The 14,614-nt window shown below is 50.7% G+C and overlaps 1 protein-coding gene across 3 annotated transcripts; it reads right to left on the bottom strand.

The window, feature by feature from the left end:
- Positions 1 to 1,771: 1,771 nt before the first annotated feature.
- On the bottom strand, positions 1,772 to 14,347 carry Plppr2 (phospholipid phosphatase related 2). 3 transcript variants are annotated; one of them, XM_057768260.1, is made up of 10 exons: positions 14,165 to 14,347; positions 12,759 to 12,928; positions 11,951 to 12,053; positions 10,421 to 10,609; positions 10,159 to 10,294; positions 6,991 to 7,262; positions 6,082 to 6,258; positions 3,552 to 3,674; positions 3,180 to 3,231; positions 1,772 to 3,054 (listed from the first exon to the last, which is right to left on the bottom strand). In XM_057768260.1, exons 3-10 carry the CDS (start codon positions 12,014 to 12,016, stop codon positions 2,711 to 2,713), a joined length of 1,359 nt encoding a protein of 452 aa, XP_057624243.1. In that variant the 5' UTR covers positions 12,017 to 12,053; positions 12,759 to 12,928; positions 14,165 to 14,347; the 3' UTR covers positions 1,772 to 2,710. The 3 variants fall into 3 exon arrangements, with proteins under 3 accessions (XP_057624243.1, XP_057624242.1, XP_057624244.1); XM_057768259.1 differs by having other exon boundaries at positions 11,951 to 12,030; positions 14,165 to 14,345; XM_057768261.1 differs by having other exon boundaries at positions 2,869 to 3,054; positions 3,568 to 3,674; positions 11,951 to 12,030; positions 14,165 to 14,345.
- Positions 14,348 to 14,614: the final 267 nt, after the last annotated feature.

The following is a 14,614-nucleotide window of genomic DNA, read 5'->3' as shown; positions in this document are numbered from 1 at the left end:
GCCCCGGTCAGTATAGATTGAGGCTCTACAGTCAAGTGATTCTTCTTGGCCAGTGACCAGCCCCTCTACCTCCTGGAACACCTCCTCCTTCTCCGTCTGCTCTTCATTCACTGAGTTCTAGTCATCCTTGTTTTCCTCCCCCTGGAGATGTCAGGCATGGGTCTCGCCTCAGAACCTTTGCACTTTCTGTCTTGTTTACCTAGGGTTCTTATTGTCACACACTCCCCCAGTCTCTCCAGATGTTCACATGACTCTTACTGCTACACATCATCTCCAGATGTTCATGTGACTCACTGCTACACATCTACCCTATCTCCAGATGTTCATGTGACTCTTACTGCTACACATCTACCCTATCTCCAGATGTTCATGTGACTCTTACTGCTACACATCTACCCTATCTCCAGATGTTCATGACTCTTTTTCTTCACATCTCACCTATGCTGTCTTCTTCTCAGTGGACTCCCAGAAAACTCTTTATAGCCTCTGTCTCCATTCAGAATTCTCTCATACACACTTTCTCCTTTGTTGCTGATGTAGCCCAGGCTGGCTTCCAACCAGCTGTGTATCTAAGGATGGCCTTGGATTCCTCATCTTCCTGCTCCTCCACCTCCCAAGTACTGAGGTCACAGGCATGTGCCACTATGATTAGCCACTCACTCACTCTGAAAATGTTTCATTATCTTTATTTAATGACGGGGAGGTGACTCTGTGCTAAGATCAAAGGACAGTTGCATGAGTTGGTTCTTGCTTTCCACCCTGTGGTTCTAGAGCAACAAACTCAGGTTTGACTGCAAGCACCTTTACCCAGGGATCCATTTCTCCAGCCCTCCAATTTTTTAAACTTAAAAAACATTTTTAATTTTGTGTGTGTTTGCATGTATGTATTATGCCATGTGAGTGTGAGTGCACTCGGAGACAGAAGACAGAATCAGCCCCCTGTGAGACAGCCTACATGAATGCTGGGACAGAACTTCACTCAGCCTTGTCTCCAGCCCCTTTTAAAGTTGTTATTGTTTTAATTATTATTATTTCAGAGGGAGGGAGACAGAGAGGATTGCCAAGCTCTCCATGGTTTGTCTTCTTCTCCAACCCTGGATTTTAGGGATGGAACTCAGGTTGTCAGAAACTGAGAAAAGTGCATTCGCCTGCTGAGCTAGCTCACTGGCTCCTCGCTCCTTGATTCTTACATCATATCCCTGGCTTGAGTTTTCTGCTGATCAAATATCAATATTTAACATACCAGAGATCTAAAACCCAGATACACCTGCAATCCTAGCACTCAGGAAGCTGAGGGAGGATGGTCATAGGCTACATGAAATCACAGAAATCTCAAGCCTTTTCTTAAATCCTTGAACCTAGAGTTTGGAATTATAGGGTTCCATATTTGAGACTTTGGGGGCTGTGTGTGACAGGGTCCCAGGTAACCCAAACTGATCTCCAAATTGCATTGTAGCCAAAAATGATCTTGAATTCCAGATGCCCCTGCCTCCACCTCCCCCATGTTTGACTACAGGCACAGGCCACCACACACAGTGTATGAGAGGCTGAGGATGGTTGGCTAGGCAAGGCCTCTTTCAGCCACCCCACATCCCTAGCCCTGATCCAGGATTCTGATCCATGTCACTGGCCCCACGACCACCCTGCCTCTCCACACTTGTCCTTAGATCCACTGCGACAACTCACCCACACCCTATTCACAGCCGCCTAGAGCCAGTGTTACAGTCTCTCCATCTTCCAGCACTCGGGGGAGGCGGGCACTGAGCCAAACTTCTGTTACAAACAGGTCTTTATTAAAGATGAAGAAGGAGGCAGGGAGGGGGGACAGTGTCTCATCTGCCCACTGCCTTTGGCTATTCGGGATAGGAGAACCCCCTCCTGTTTCACCCGTGCCCCACAAGATGGTACATCTGCATGAGGTTGAGGCATAGGGGGTCCCTATGAAGAAGGGTGGGTCCCAAGAAAATAAAGTATTTTTCCACAGCCCTAATAAATAATAGAAGGTTTGGGGGTGCCCTGGGCACGCACAGCCAAGGGGAGACAGCACCCGAAACTCCAAAACCTGTGAACTGGGGCAAGCCCTACTTAAGTAGAGTTGGGTGTGAGGGTGCACCTGGGAGAGAAGCTAGAAGGGTAGGGGTGCCGCAGGATCCTGCCATGGGGGAGCCTGCCCCTCACCCTCCAGCTGGGAGAGTCGGCATAGGCCTCCTTGGCTTTGACTTGGTTTTGACACGGGCGGTCCCCCATTGATTGGAATCATTCCCACCCTCTCTTGGCAATTCTGAAAGCCAATGGCTCCTATTGGCTGTTTAGACACCGAACGTTGGCGGGAGTTGCCTTCTTGCTTGAGAAAGCTAAGAAGTGAGAGGTTCCCATTGGCTGGAGTAAACTTTTAGGTTGAATTCTGAGAACTAGGAGCCCAGGCAATGGCCGGTTAGGTCAAGCGTCAGCCGTTAAAAGGGCAGTCCTAGGGACATGAGCCCACCTGGTCTTTTTTTTTTTTTTTTTTTTTCTTACCCGGATGTCCCAGAAGGCCAAAGAGCAGTCAAGAGAACCCCCACCCCCACCCCAAAGTGTCCTTCCAGCCATCTTCTGACGCTGAGCCAGGCTGGTTTGGGGGTCAGGGTCCTTTAGCACTCACGTGGCACACGCACGCGTGGCAGGGAAGAAACGGGGTGAGGGACACTGGGCATATTTTAGGTGGTGGGTCTCACAGCAGGTGGTCGCGGCTGGCAAACAGATAAGGGCTGAAGTTGTCGCGGTGGAACGGGGAAGGATGGAGCCCACTGAGGGTGTACAGGTCCCGTAGCAGGGGAGTGGGCAGCAGCAGCTTCCTGCCGCGTCCACCTCCCCCGCCTGGGCCCCCGGGTCCAGGGGACGAAGGCGAGGGACCCTGGCTGGGAGTCGGTGCGGGCAGGGGCATCGGCAGCGGCAGGGGTGTTGGCTCAGACCTCAGTCGAGGGCGGGGCACACGGGGTGAGGAGCACATGGCTGGGGCCCTGGAGGACACACAGCTGGGAATCAGGTGGCCACGGCGGGCACAGTTCTGCGGCTCTAGAGGAGACATTCGGAGATGAAGAGGTTAGCAAACTGGAAGGTGGCACAGAAGCCCAGGTGAGACCCCTGCCCACCTGGAAGAGCCCCCTCTTCATCGCCCCCCCCCTTTCCTCAACACTTACTGGATGGGGTGAGCCGTGCCGGTGTCGAATGCGGCCTGCAGGTCTCGGGTTCCTGAGACAAAAACGAAGAGGGAAGGGGCTAGAGGACCCCAGGACCCCTCAACTCACAATCAAAAAGGGCTCATCAGCCAGACGCCCCCATGGAATCCGCACCAGAGACCTCCGAATAAACGATGCAATTTGGGAGGGACAGGGTAGTGTAACCTTTCACTCCTGAAGGCTGCCTTCCTCCTAGGACCTCATCCCCTGAGCTGGATGACTCCCTCTCCTCCTCTCCCAAGACGAGGATCCTTATCGCCCGATTTCTTACTTCCCTGTGTCTCCTCCACCCACCACCCTCTCCAGCCCGGAGCAGCTCCCGGGCCCCCTTACCTGGGCCACACTTAACTTTTCGAGGGGGCTGTCCATAGTTGGGGCCTGGCTCAGGTCCTCCCAGGGAGAGAGCCTTCGACCAATGGGGGGTCGGCTCTGGAAATTGTGCACGACACAGGTGACCTAGGCCAGAGAGATAGAAGCGTGTTGTGTGTTGAGGCCTGAGACCAACAACACAAGAATTATAAAAATTTTCCAAATAGAAACTGAGGTTAGGATTTCCAAGCGCATATAGCGGCCTTTCTTTACAATTTTACTATTTATTTATTTATTTTAGGGGTCTCGCTATGGCTGTCCTGGAATCCTCTGTGTAAACCTGGCTGACCTTGAACTCGACAGAGACTCACCTGCATCTCCTCCCAAGTGCTGGCACCAGGCATGCACCACCATGCCTGGCCTGGCCGCATTTATATGCTTGATATTTGGTATATTGCCGTTATTTGGCATGAACATTGGTTCTTAAAATTTTTGAGATTTATTTTATTTTCTGTCTATGAGTGCATTTCATGTATGTCTGTGCACTTGCATACTTGGTGTCCATGGAAGTCAGAAGAGGGCATTGGACCCCATGGAACTGGGGCTACAGGTGGTTGTGAGCCACCATGCGGGTGCTGGGAACTGAACCCAGGTCCTCTGCAGGAGGGTCAGTGCTCCTACATGCTGAGCCATCTCTGCAGCCCCGAATATAGATATTTCAATGTTTCAGAAAGTAGTATTACTTTTTATTTTAACTACTCACTTTGTGGGGATCACCCACAGCATTTGTAGAGGTCAGGGGAAAACTTTAGGGAGTAAGTTCCTTAGACCTGGGCTGGAATTTACTTTTAGGCAGTTATGCAATTGCCTTCGCCTGATGAGCTTCCTCACTAGCCTTTCCCCAGATGTTCCAGGAAGAGCTGAGTTATGGCTCGCTCCACAGAATGCTCGCCTAGCATGCAGGAAGCCCTGCGTTTCATCCCCACAAAATCAAGGCATTGGTGGGGCATGTCTGGAATCCCAGCACTAGGAAGACAAGGCAGGAGGATCACAAGTACAAGGTTATGTTTGGCTAGACAGCCAGTTCAAGGATAGCCTGAGCTACATGAGAGCCTGTCTCAAAAAAAAAAAAAAAAAAAAAAAAAGGCTTGCCAGGAGTGGTAGCACACAACCTTAGAAAGGCAGAAGTAGTCAGATCTCTATGAGTTCAAGGCCAGCTGGTCTACACTGTGCATTCAGAGCAAGTCAGGGTTGCACAGTGAGACCCCATGAAAAAAAATTAAAAAAGAAAAAAAAAGATGTTTCATTAATTCACTATATAGCCCTGTTTGGGCCTGGAACTCACTATGTAAACCAAGCTGCCCTCAAACTCAAGAAATCTGCCTGTTTTTGCTACCCAAGTGCTGGGACTGGAGGAATGTGCCACCGTGCCTGGTCAAAATAGTCTCTCTTTTTTTGTTGTTTGTTTGCTTGGTTGGTTTTTTGAGACAGGGTTTCTCTGTGTAACAGCCCTGGCTGTCCGGGAACTCACTTTGTCAACCAGGCTGACCTCAAACTCACTGAGATCAACCTGCCTCTGCCTTCCAAGTGCTGGGATTAAAGGTGTGCACCACCACTGCTCAGCCAAAATATTCTTTAAAAATATATTTAAGGGTCTGGGAAAGTGGCTGAGTATTTAAGAGCAGTGGCACACACACACACACACACACATTTAATGCAGGCAAAACACACAAAGTTAAAAACTACACAAATCTTTAAAATATATGTGCATTTTTAAATATTTATTTATTTATTATGTATACAATATTCTGTCTGTGTGTATGCCTGAAGGCCAGAAGAGGGCACCAGACCTCATTACAGATGGTTGTGAGCCACCATGTGGTTGCTGGGAATTGAACTCAGGACCTTTGGAAGAGCAGGCAATGCTTTTAATCTCTGAGCCATCTCTCCAGCCCCTATATGTGCATTTTTAAAAGCATGGGTGGTGTGCATGTTTGTGTATACTCCGGTGCATATTTGAGGGTGGGTGGGTGGGTATATACTTGTGTGCACAAGAGGGTGTGTTCTGCTGTGGAGGTCACAGGTTGGTGTGTGTGAAAGGCAGGGTCAATCTCTGATGTCACTTGAGACTGAGCCTCCCATGGCCTATAACCCCCAGATTAGGCTAGACTGGCTGACCAGTGAACCCCAAGAGTCTGCCTCCCTGGTTCTGAGATGTCAAGCACACCACTTCTGGCTTTTACATGGGTGCCGGAGACCTGAACTCAAACCCTTATACTTGGAAAAGCAAGCACTTTACCAATGGCGCCATGTTCCCCTGTAAAACAGTATTTATTTCAGTTGCAGAGTGTGGTGGTATCGCTTTAAATTTTGCTCACCATGGCATGACCCCGTCGGCCCATTCCACAGATGAGAACAAGCAAGCAGTCAGGGTGAAAGTAAAGGACACCTGCCCTCCCCAGGCACGCAGACTCTGTATACCCTTCAGCATCATTGAGCAATTCTGCCTTTTGGGTGCGGGATGAGCACAGAGACGGGTGGGAGCGGGACTCACCAGAAAGGTGGCGATGGCCGCCCCAGTCAGAAAGCCTGCCAGCACGTCCGACCAGTGGTTGCGATACTCTGCCACGCGGACCACGCCCACGAGGAAGGCGGGGCACAGCAGGGCCAGGCAGAGGGAAGGTTTCACCAGGCGGGAGCCCTTCACGCGGAACACTAGGGTCACGTACATCTGTGGGACCCAAACTGATCAGAGGATGAACCCACGCTTTTCGGGTCAGAGCAATGGAGGCTTGAGGAATGGCTTGAGGGACTGGGATGGCAGGGGAGGGATTCCAAGGGTCCCAGGGGTCCTGCATGCAGGTAGTGTGGTCAGAGCACCAAAAAGTACAGGTAAGGGTCTATGGAACAGGCTTCTCTGTGATGGGGGAAAGATACTCGCTGCATTAAAGCATGCGCACAGAACCAAAGAGCAGAATTAGGGTCTAAGCGGCAGATCCGGGAGCTCCAGAGGTAGCCTCGGAGCCTCGTGTAACACAGAAGTGGTCAGGATGGGACATATCAGTCATTTCAGAGGCCAGAAAAAGGAAAGAAGTCAAAGCAATAAAACAAAGGACTAGAGAAAGGCAACGGACAGAATTAGAGAGTTAGGGGCGTGACCAAAGTAACAAAGGGGAGGGGCGAGGGCTCCAGAAGGCGGAGTCAAAGCCCACAGCTTAGTTTCCTAGCCACTATTCAGGGCCTGCGTCTCTTAGCAACTCCAAGGGGCTGAGTCCCAAAAGGTAACGTCCAGGACAACTGGGGAGTAGTCAGGGTTCTAAGGCTGGGATGCACCACGAGGGTGTGTGGCCTCATGAAGGACCCAAATCAGTGGGCGTGGCCTCATTCCCAAAGCTCTTACCCCTCTGTCAAGCACACCCACCCACCCACTCTAGACCCTTGGCTTCTCCCGCCAGGGGCTCACCGCAGTGTAGGTGACCGCGTAGGCGCACAGGGCCGCGTCCTTGCAGGGGAAGGCGCGGCGTGCAGCGGCCACCAGGCTGGGGCTGCCTGCACAGGCGCTCTGGTCCGTGACGAAGCGGTCAGGTCCTGGCCGGTCAGGAGATGGTGGTGGGCAGCCCAAGGCCGTGTAGTTGGGGCGACACACAGACAGGAAGTGAGGCGTGGGGTTACCGGTCACCACCTGTCCCGCATTTGCAAAGATGGTCGTGGTGAAGAGGCCAAAAGAGTACACTCCTGGTGATGGGGAGAAAAGAGGTCATATCCCTTCAACTGGGCGCCCCATACAGTTCCATTAAGCCCCCTTGTTTATGTCTAAAATTAATTTTTATGCTGGTGGCGCACGCCTTTAGTCCCAGCGCTCAGGAGGCAGAGGCAAGAGGATCTTTTGAGTTCCAGGCAGACCTGGTCTACAAAGTGAGTTTCAGGATAGCCAGAACTACACAGAGAAAGTCTTTTTACATTTTTTTACATTTACATGTAAAAAAAAATCCAGTTTTTTACATTTACTTATTTGGGTTTTATTTATTGTTTAGACACTGCTATGCTTTGTGTGGAAGTCGGAGGATAGCCTGAGGCATTTAGTTCTTTTCTTCTACCACATAGATTCTGGAATTCAGGTAGCAGGCTGGGCAGCAGCACGTTTGCCCACTAGCAATCGCTGGTCTCCATTGTCTTGTTATTCTTAGGATGGCCACTAAAGTCAATCTGGGATCCAATGATAACTGGGCTGCAGTCCCCTTATCTTTGGGCCCCTCCCTTTTAGTATATATCCACTGTCAGTCTCTAAGAAATCAACTGTGGCGGGGCAAGCCCCTTGACTCCATCCCGGCTACACCGGTACCGCTCAACACTACTGTATCAGGAGTTTGGGAATTCCAAGGAAGATCCTATGGAAATTTCGGGATTCCTCCTCTCTGTGCTCTTCTCTTCCTCTTCTATTTGTTAAGAATTACATTTATTTTGGGTTAGAGAGATGGCTCAGCAGTTAAGAGCACTGGCTGCTCTTCCAGAGGACCCAGATTCAATTCCCAGCACCCACTGCTCACAACTGCCTGCAACTCCAGTTCCAGGGGTCTGACACCCTCACAAGCACGTAAATTAAAAAAAAAATTAGGGGCTGGAGAGATGGCTCAGAGGTTAAGAGCATTGTCTGCTCTTCCAAAGGTCCTGAGTTCAATTCCCAGCAACCACATGGTGGCTCACAACCATCTGTAATGGGGTCTGGTGCCCTCTTCTGGCCTGCAGGCATACACACAGACAGAATATTGTATATATAATAAATAAATAAATTTTAAAGTTACATTTCTTTGTTTATGTGTGCCTTTGTGCATGGAGACCAGAGGACAACTTGTGACAGACTTATCTGTCTGTCCTTCTAGCATATAGGTCCTAGGGATTGAACTCAAGTCGTTAGACGTGGTAGCAGACATAGTACCATGACCCTTCTGACCCAGCATGCCTCCCCCCACCTCAGGCAGAGTCTAGTTATGTAACCCTGACTGGCCTTAAGCTTGCTATACAGACTAGGCTGGCTTGGAACTTTAAAAAAAAAAAAAAAAAAGACTTGCTTATTATTTTTATTTATGTGTATGTATGCATGCCTTCATGAGTTTATATGTACCACATGGATGCAGGACCAATGGAGCCAGAGGGTGTCAGATCCCCTGGAGCTAGAATCACAGGCAGCTATGGATTGCCTGATGTGGGTGCAGGGACCAGAACCATGGTCCCCTGTAAGAGCGGCAAGCATTCTCAACCACTAAGACATCTCCCTAGCCCCTCCCTGACCAGAACTTTTGAGAGTTCAGATTATAGGAATGTGCCAACCCACACAGCTTCATAGCTTTTTTTTTTTAAAGATATTGACTCACTCTGTAGCCCAGGCTAGCTTTCAGACTTGCGATCTTCCTAACACAGCCTCCCAAGTCCTAGGATTTTAGATGTGACCAGCACACGGGCTTGCATTCTTCGTGTGACAACCTCAGGTATCAGTCTTCTGACACCTTCACATTGGAGACAGAGTTTCTCACAGGCTTAAAACTGCCAAAAGGCACACTGGGTGGCCCAAAGCTTCCAGGGACCCACCAGTCTCCACCTCCCATCTTACTGTCTCTGGGACAAGCAATGTGTGCCACCCCGGCTCTTAAAAAAGATTTTCTTGGGCTGGAGAGATGACTCAGCAGTTAAGAGCACTGGTTACTCTTCCAGAGGACCCAGGTTCAATTCCTAGCCCCCACATGGCAGCTCACAACTGTCCGTAACTCCAGTTCCAGAGGATCTAACACTATCATACAGACATACATGCAGGCAAAACACCAAAGTACATAAAATAAAAATAATAAATTATATTTTTAAAAAAAGCTGGGCAGGGCTGGAGAGATGGCTCAGAGGTTAAGAGCATTGCCTGCTCTTCCAAAGGTCCTGAGTTCAATTCCCAGCAACCACATGGTGGCTCATAACCATCTGTAATGGGGTCTGGTGCTCTCTTCTGGCCAGCAGGCATATACACAGACAGAATATTGTATACATAATAAATAAATAAATATTTAAAAAAAAAAAAAAGCTGGGCAGTGGTGGCAAACACCTTTAATGCAAGCACGTGGAAAGTAGAGGCAGGTGGATCTCTGTGAGTTCAAGGTTAGCCTGGTCTAGAAAGTGAGTTCCGGAACAGCCAGGGCTACACAGAGAAACCCTGTCTCATATTTATATAATTTTCTTTTATTCGTGTGTGTGCATGTCTGTGTCTGTGTGTGCATGAATGTACCCATGTTTATGCGCTTGCATGAATGTGTCTATATATGTATGCATGCCTGTGTCTATAGGTAATGTATGTCTTTGTATGTATGCCTGTATCTGTGTGTGGACACATACATCTTTCTATGTGTGTGTATGTCTGTATTATATATGTGTGTCCATGTGTATGTATGCATGTGCTTGCCACATCTTGAGTGTAGTAAGAGGACAACTCAGGAATCAATTCTCTCCTTTGACCATATGGATAATCAAACTCATGTCAAGCTTGGTAGCAAGCGCCTATACCCACTGAGTCATAAGATGTAATTGTTCCTTTGACCCTGAACTCACCACCCTCCCCAAGACCATTGGACTAACCCCAGGCTGCATCTCTCACCCAGGAAACGGACCAGCCTCCGCAGTGGGGGACTGAAGCGGCAGCAGGCCCCGGACACAATGGTGCTCTCCCCACTGACAGGACTGGCGGAGGGAGGAGCAGGAAAGAAGGCACGTGCCAGCTCCCCCAGCAGGATCTGTGGACAAGACCAAGATGGGGTCTTCCTGGCCTCAAAGGCCAGGGCTCCCCCAGCCCCAACCTGGCCCTCCTGCCTTCTGGGAGTTTCCCTGGCATCCAACCTGGGTGGCCCACACTATCTCACCGTGAAAGTGGGCCCAGCAGTGACCAGAGCATAGATGAGGGCAGGAGGCGCTCGGCTGGCAGCCTCAGGCCCGGGGTACGGCTTGGCATAAGCGCTGTCATAGCAGAAGAAGCCCTGGGTGTGCACAGGGAAGGTGTCCGTGAATTCCAGGCGGTACGCAAGCAGGACCACAATGCCCAGCAACACAGACTGCAGGCGGTCAGGGCCAGAGAGAGGCAAAGAGAAACAGGAGGAAGTCAGAGGCCATGAGGCCATGGAGAGAGAGAGAGAGAGAGAGAGAGAGAGAAGGAGAGAGGGAGGGAAACAGAGACAAGAGGAGAAGACAGAAGGAAGGGAGACATTCTTACTTCCCTACTTCCCAACAACTGGAGCTATCATTCTGTTTTCTCTTTTTCTGATGCATTTTGGTTTGTTCTGTTTCGTCTTGCTTTTTTTTTTCCCCAAGGCAAGGCCTCAAGCAACCCAGGATGACTGACAACTCACTATGGAATTGAGGATAACTCCTGCCTCCCTGGTACTGGGGTTGTAGGTGTAGGTCAGTACATCTTGTCCATTCAGTGCCAGGGATGGAGCCTAGGGCTTTGTGCCAGCTAGACAAGTTTCTACAAATTGAACCACAGCCTCCATCCATTTTTTATTTATCTATATACTATTTTTTAGATGGTCTCCTTATGTATCTCAGGCTGGAATAGAAATCATAAACTTTTTTGTTATTTTTGTTTTGAGACAGGGTTTTTCCTATGTATGTAGCTCTGAATGTCCTGGGACTCACTCTGTAGACCAGGATGGACTCAAACTCACTCCTGTCTCTGCCTCCTGAATGCTGGGATTAAAGGTGCAGCCACCACCTTCTGGTTTGTTTGCTTCGAGACAGGATCTCACTCCACAGTCCTGGCTGGCCTGGAAGTTACTGTGTATATGGAATGGACTTGAATTTGTAGGCGTTCTCCTGCCTCTGCCTTCTGAATGTTAGGATTATAAGTATGCATCACAGTGGCCGTGCCTTACGATTTCTTTTCTCTGTCTGTCTTAATCATTTCTTGAGACAGTTTTATGTAGACTAGGCTGGCCCTGACTTCCCTGAATGCTTCTCCTTCAGCCTCCTAAATGCTGAGGTGTGTGTCACATATGTGCCGTGCCACTATGCCCTGCTGATTATGCTCATTTTAGATGAAGTAACTGAGGCTCAGGCAGGCAAAGTCCCAAAGTGTGAATGAATTAGGGCTGAATGGGGCTGGAATCCAGAAACGCTTCTGAGCCCAACCCTGTCACCACATCTCAAGAGAAAGGGGGCAGCGGGGTATGAAGGGAAGGGGAGAGAGAGAAAGAGAGAGAGAGAGAGAGAGAGAGAGAGAGAGAGAGAGAGAGAGAGAGAGAGAGAGAGAGAGAGAGAAGACTGGACTGGGGTCAGGGAGTTGGGAAAATAAGCATGGTTAAGGGCTGGGCCAGGACCAGGGAGGCAGGCTGGAGAGGGATAAAGGGATGAAACACGGATCAGGCACCCTCTCAGAGTGGCTCTGAGGTCCTCACCTCCACGAAGACGAAGCAGGGGATGATGGAGAAACTCCGCTTCAGGTGAGGTCTCCCTCCAGCCATGGTGAAGGCTGGGCCTGTGGAGGAGGAGGGGTGGGAACTCCAGGGGCACAGGAGGACATGAGGCTTCATGGAGTTCTGAGTCTGCTCTTCAACCCGTTTCCCACCCTGCTGGGCCGCCTCTGCCCACTGGACATCCCAGCTCCTCCTAACAGCAAGCTCTGGTCTACCAGAGACCTAAGACTTTTTTTAAAAGTTACATTTATTATTTTGCACGTGTACACAGGTGTCCCAACCTTTGTGTGGAGGTCAGAGGGCAACCTGCAGGAATTGATCCAAAAGATTCTACCGTGGTCTCTTCTCTCTCCTTTCTATAAAATTCTAATCAGACCCCATGCCTTTTAGGGGAACCCTTAGTCAATCTTTAGAGGAGACACCTCCGGCTTTAAAGAAGGGTGCCCTTCTCTTTGGTACCCACCTTAATCATATTTTAGGGAATTTCATCTTCTTTTCCCAGGAGATCCAATGCTTCCTGCCCTCTCCCACCAAGCCCTTTCTCCTAGGCCCTTCCACCATAGCCTCCATATGGAGCCCCTACCCCACTCCCACCCCCATGAGCTGTGGTGCAGGCTGATAGCCAGACCCTCCCTCTCTCCCAGCTGCCTTTCCCTCCTCCCCATCCTGTCAGTCCAGCTGCCTCCCCCAGTCTCCTCTCACCAACCCCCTACATCTGACTTCAATCCCCAAGGGTTCGGAAGCCAATACAGTCAAGCCAGCTTCTACCCACAGTGACACCTGCTCTCACCTGTGAAGGTACCCTAGGGCTTCCCACAGGCCTCCACCTCGACCACCGCCAACTCACAGCCACTCCTGGAGGCCAGCAGGGCAAGGACACTCATCTCCATTGCACGGATGTGGAAACTGAGGCCCAGGAAGGTGAGGGTAGGCTCTGTGTGTCCAGGGCTCCATTGAGGCCTACTCCACAGAGTGACATATTGGAGACAGGGTCAGCACAGGTTCCAGAAGTACAGTGACTCTCAATGGTACTCCCACAAGATACAGCCCAGTCAGGGCTTCCAGCCCAGACTCTAGAGACAGGGACACCTCAGAAGACGACATTCATCTAATCCACAGCAAGATCCAAGCACACTGTGTGGGGTGCCTGTTTCATGCTGAGCAAACCAGGTTTGCTCATTCACACAAGTCCCCAGTACTCCTAAACACACACACACACACACACATACAAACACACACACACACAGAGGAGATTTTGCATATGGCCTGTCATAGACACCCACACGGATAGAACATACCCCCTCAAGCACACAGTCAGAGAGACATCCCAGCCCCCTACAAGCCCTTACCCTGACAGTCACCACGATAGACTCAAGGTTGCCAACACACTTCAGAGTCAGAGCGGAGTCACTCCACATAATGAGAGTCACAGAATGGGTCACAGAGTCACACCCCCAGTTAGAAGGCACTCAATGACAGTCACGCACACAAACACCCCCTCCAGTCATAGAGAGACAGTGTGCCATCCACAGTCTCAGCCACATGGTCAGGCAGGGGTGTATGTGCCATGTGTGACATGGACTTGCAGTCACACACATACAAAGGGCATGTAAGATCAGACACCTGCCGGATTGCAAAACAGGCACGCACACCATCAGAAAGAACACAACAGTAACCACAAAATGACAGCCAGATCACACAACTAGACACCTAGACACACACACAGTGCAAGCAGTCATACAGACACCCTAAAGAAGCCAGTGCGTTCCGTGGCGCTCTCTCTCTCTCTCTCTCTCTCTCTCTCTCTCTCTCTCTCTCTCTCACACACACACACACACACACACACACACACATCAGCGGACACACCCGAATCCATCACTGCCAGAGAACCACACAACCAGTTACACAACCAACCACACACCAACAAGGGGCAGCCACACCATTATTCACCCACAACCACCCTCGCAGCATTGTGACCTGACTCCTGAGGTCTCTGGGGTTCCCCTCTCCAGGTTCCCCTCCCCCAACCCCATCCAAAGCCCGAGATCACCTCCTCCCCACTCTCTAGCTACCCTTCCCCCAAAATGGACCCGCAGGGAACGTATCTGAGAGACCCACGTCCCCGGTCTGGACCTCCGTGTCCGGCCTGGGCAGCCCCTGGGCTGGGAAGAAGAGGCGCCCACGCTCCTCCCTCACCCTGTCTAGGCCGCCGCCGCCTGAGCCCCCGCTCAGTCTAGACGGTACCGACGCCGCAGGACAGTCAGACAGACCGCTGACCAGGCAGGCGGACACAGGCAGAGATAAGTCTGGACCGCCGGGCTTGCAGCTCCGCGCAGACTCCGTGGCCGAGGCAGGGGCGGGGCCACAGAGAGTCTTATTTGCATAATCCAATGGGGCGGGTAACGGAATGTTCATTTGCATAACACATGGGGGCGGGCCACAGCGCCGTATTTTCAGGAGGGCGGAGGCATTGGTCCTTTCATTTGCATAACACTGCGGGGCGGAGCTATAGATCATTCATTTGCATAACTCAATGAGGCAGGCAGGACGCGATGGCCGACAATGGAAAAGAATGGAGAAAGAGGTGGGTGGGGTAGACTGAGGGACGAGAAGAACTGTCTCTTTGATGGACACACTATACCATGC

The sequence above is a fragment of the Chionomys nivalis genome, chromosome 4, assembly GCF_950005125.1.
Source record: "Chionomys nivalis chromosome 4, mChiNiv1.1, whole genome shotgun sequence".
Lineage (NCBI taxonomy): Eukaryota > Metazoa > Chordata > Mammalia > Rodentia > Cricetidae > Chionomys > Chionomys nivalis.
This window is presented reverse-complemented; position numbering and strand designations above follow the sequence as displayed.

Coding starts and splice junctions, on each gene's coding strand:
- Plppr2 (XM_057768260.1), bottom strand. CDS start 12,016: ATGGCTGGAGGGAGACCTCACCTGAAGCGGAGTTTCTCCATCATCCCC. Junction 3,675..6,081: donor CGGCCATCGCCACCTTTCTG/GTGAGTCCCGCT, acceptor TCTCTGGCCTAG/GTCACCTGTGTCGTGCACAA. Junction 3,055..3,179: donor GGCACGGCTCACCCCATCCA/GTAAGTGTTGAG, acceptor TGTCTCCTCTAG/AGCCGCAGAACTGTGCCCGC.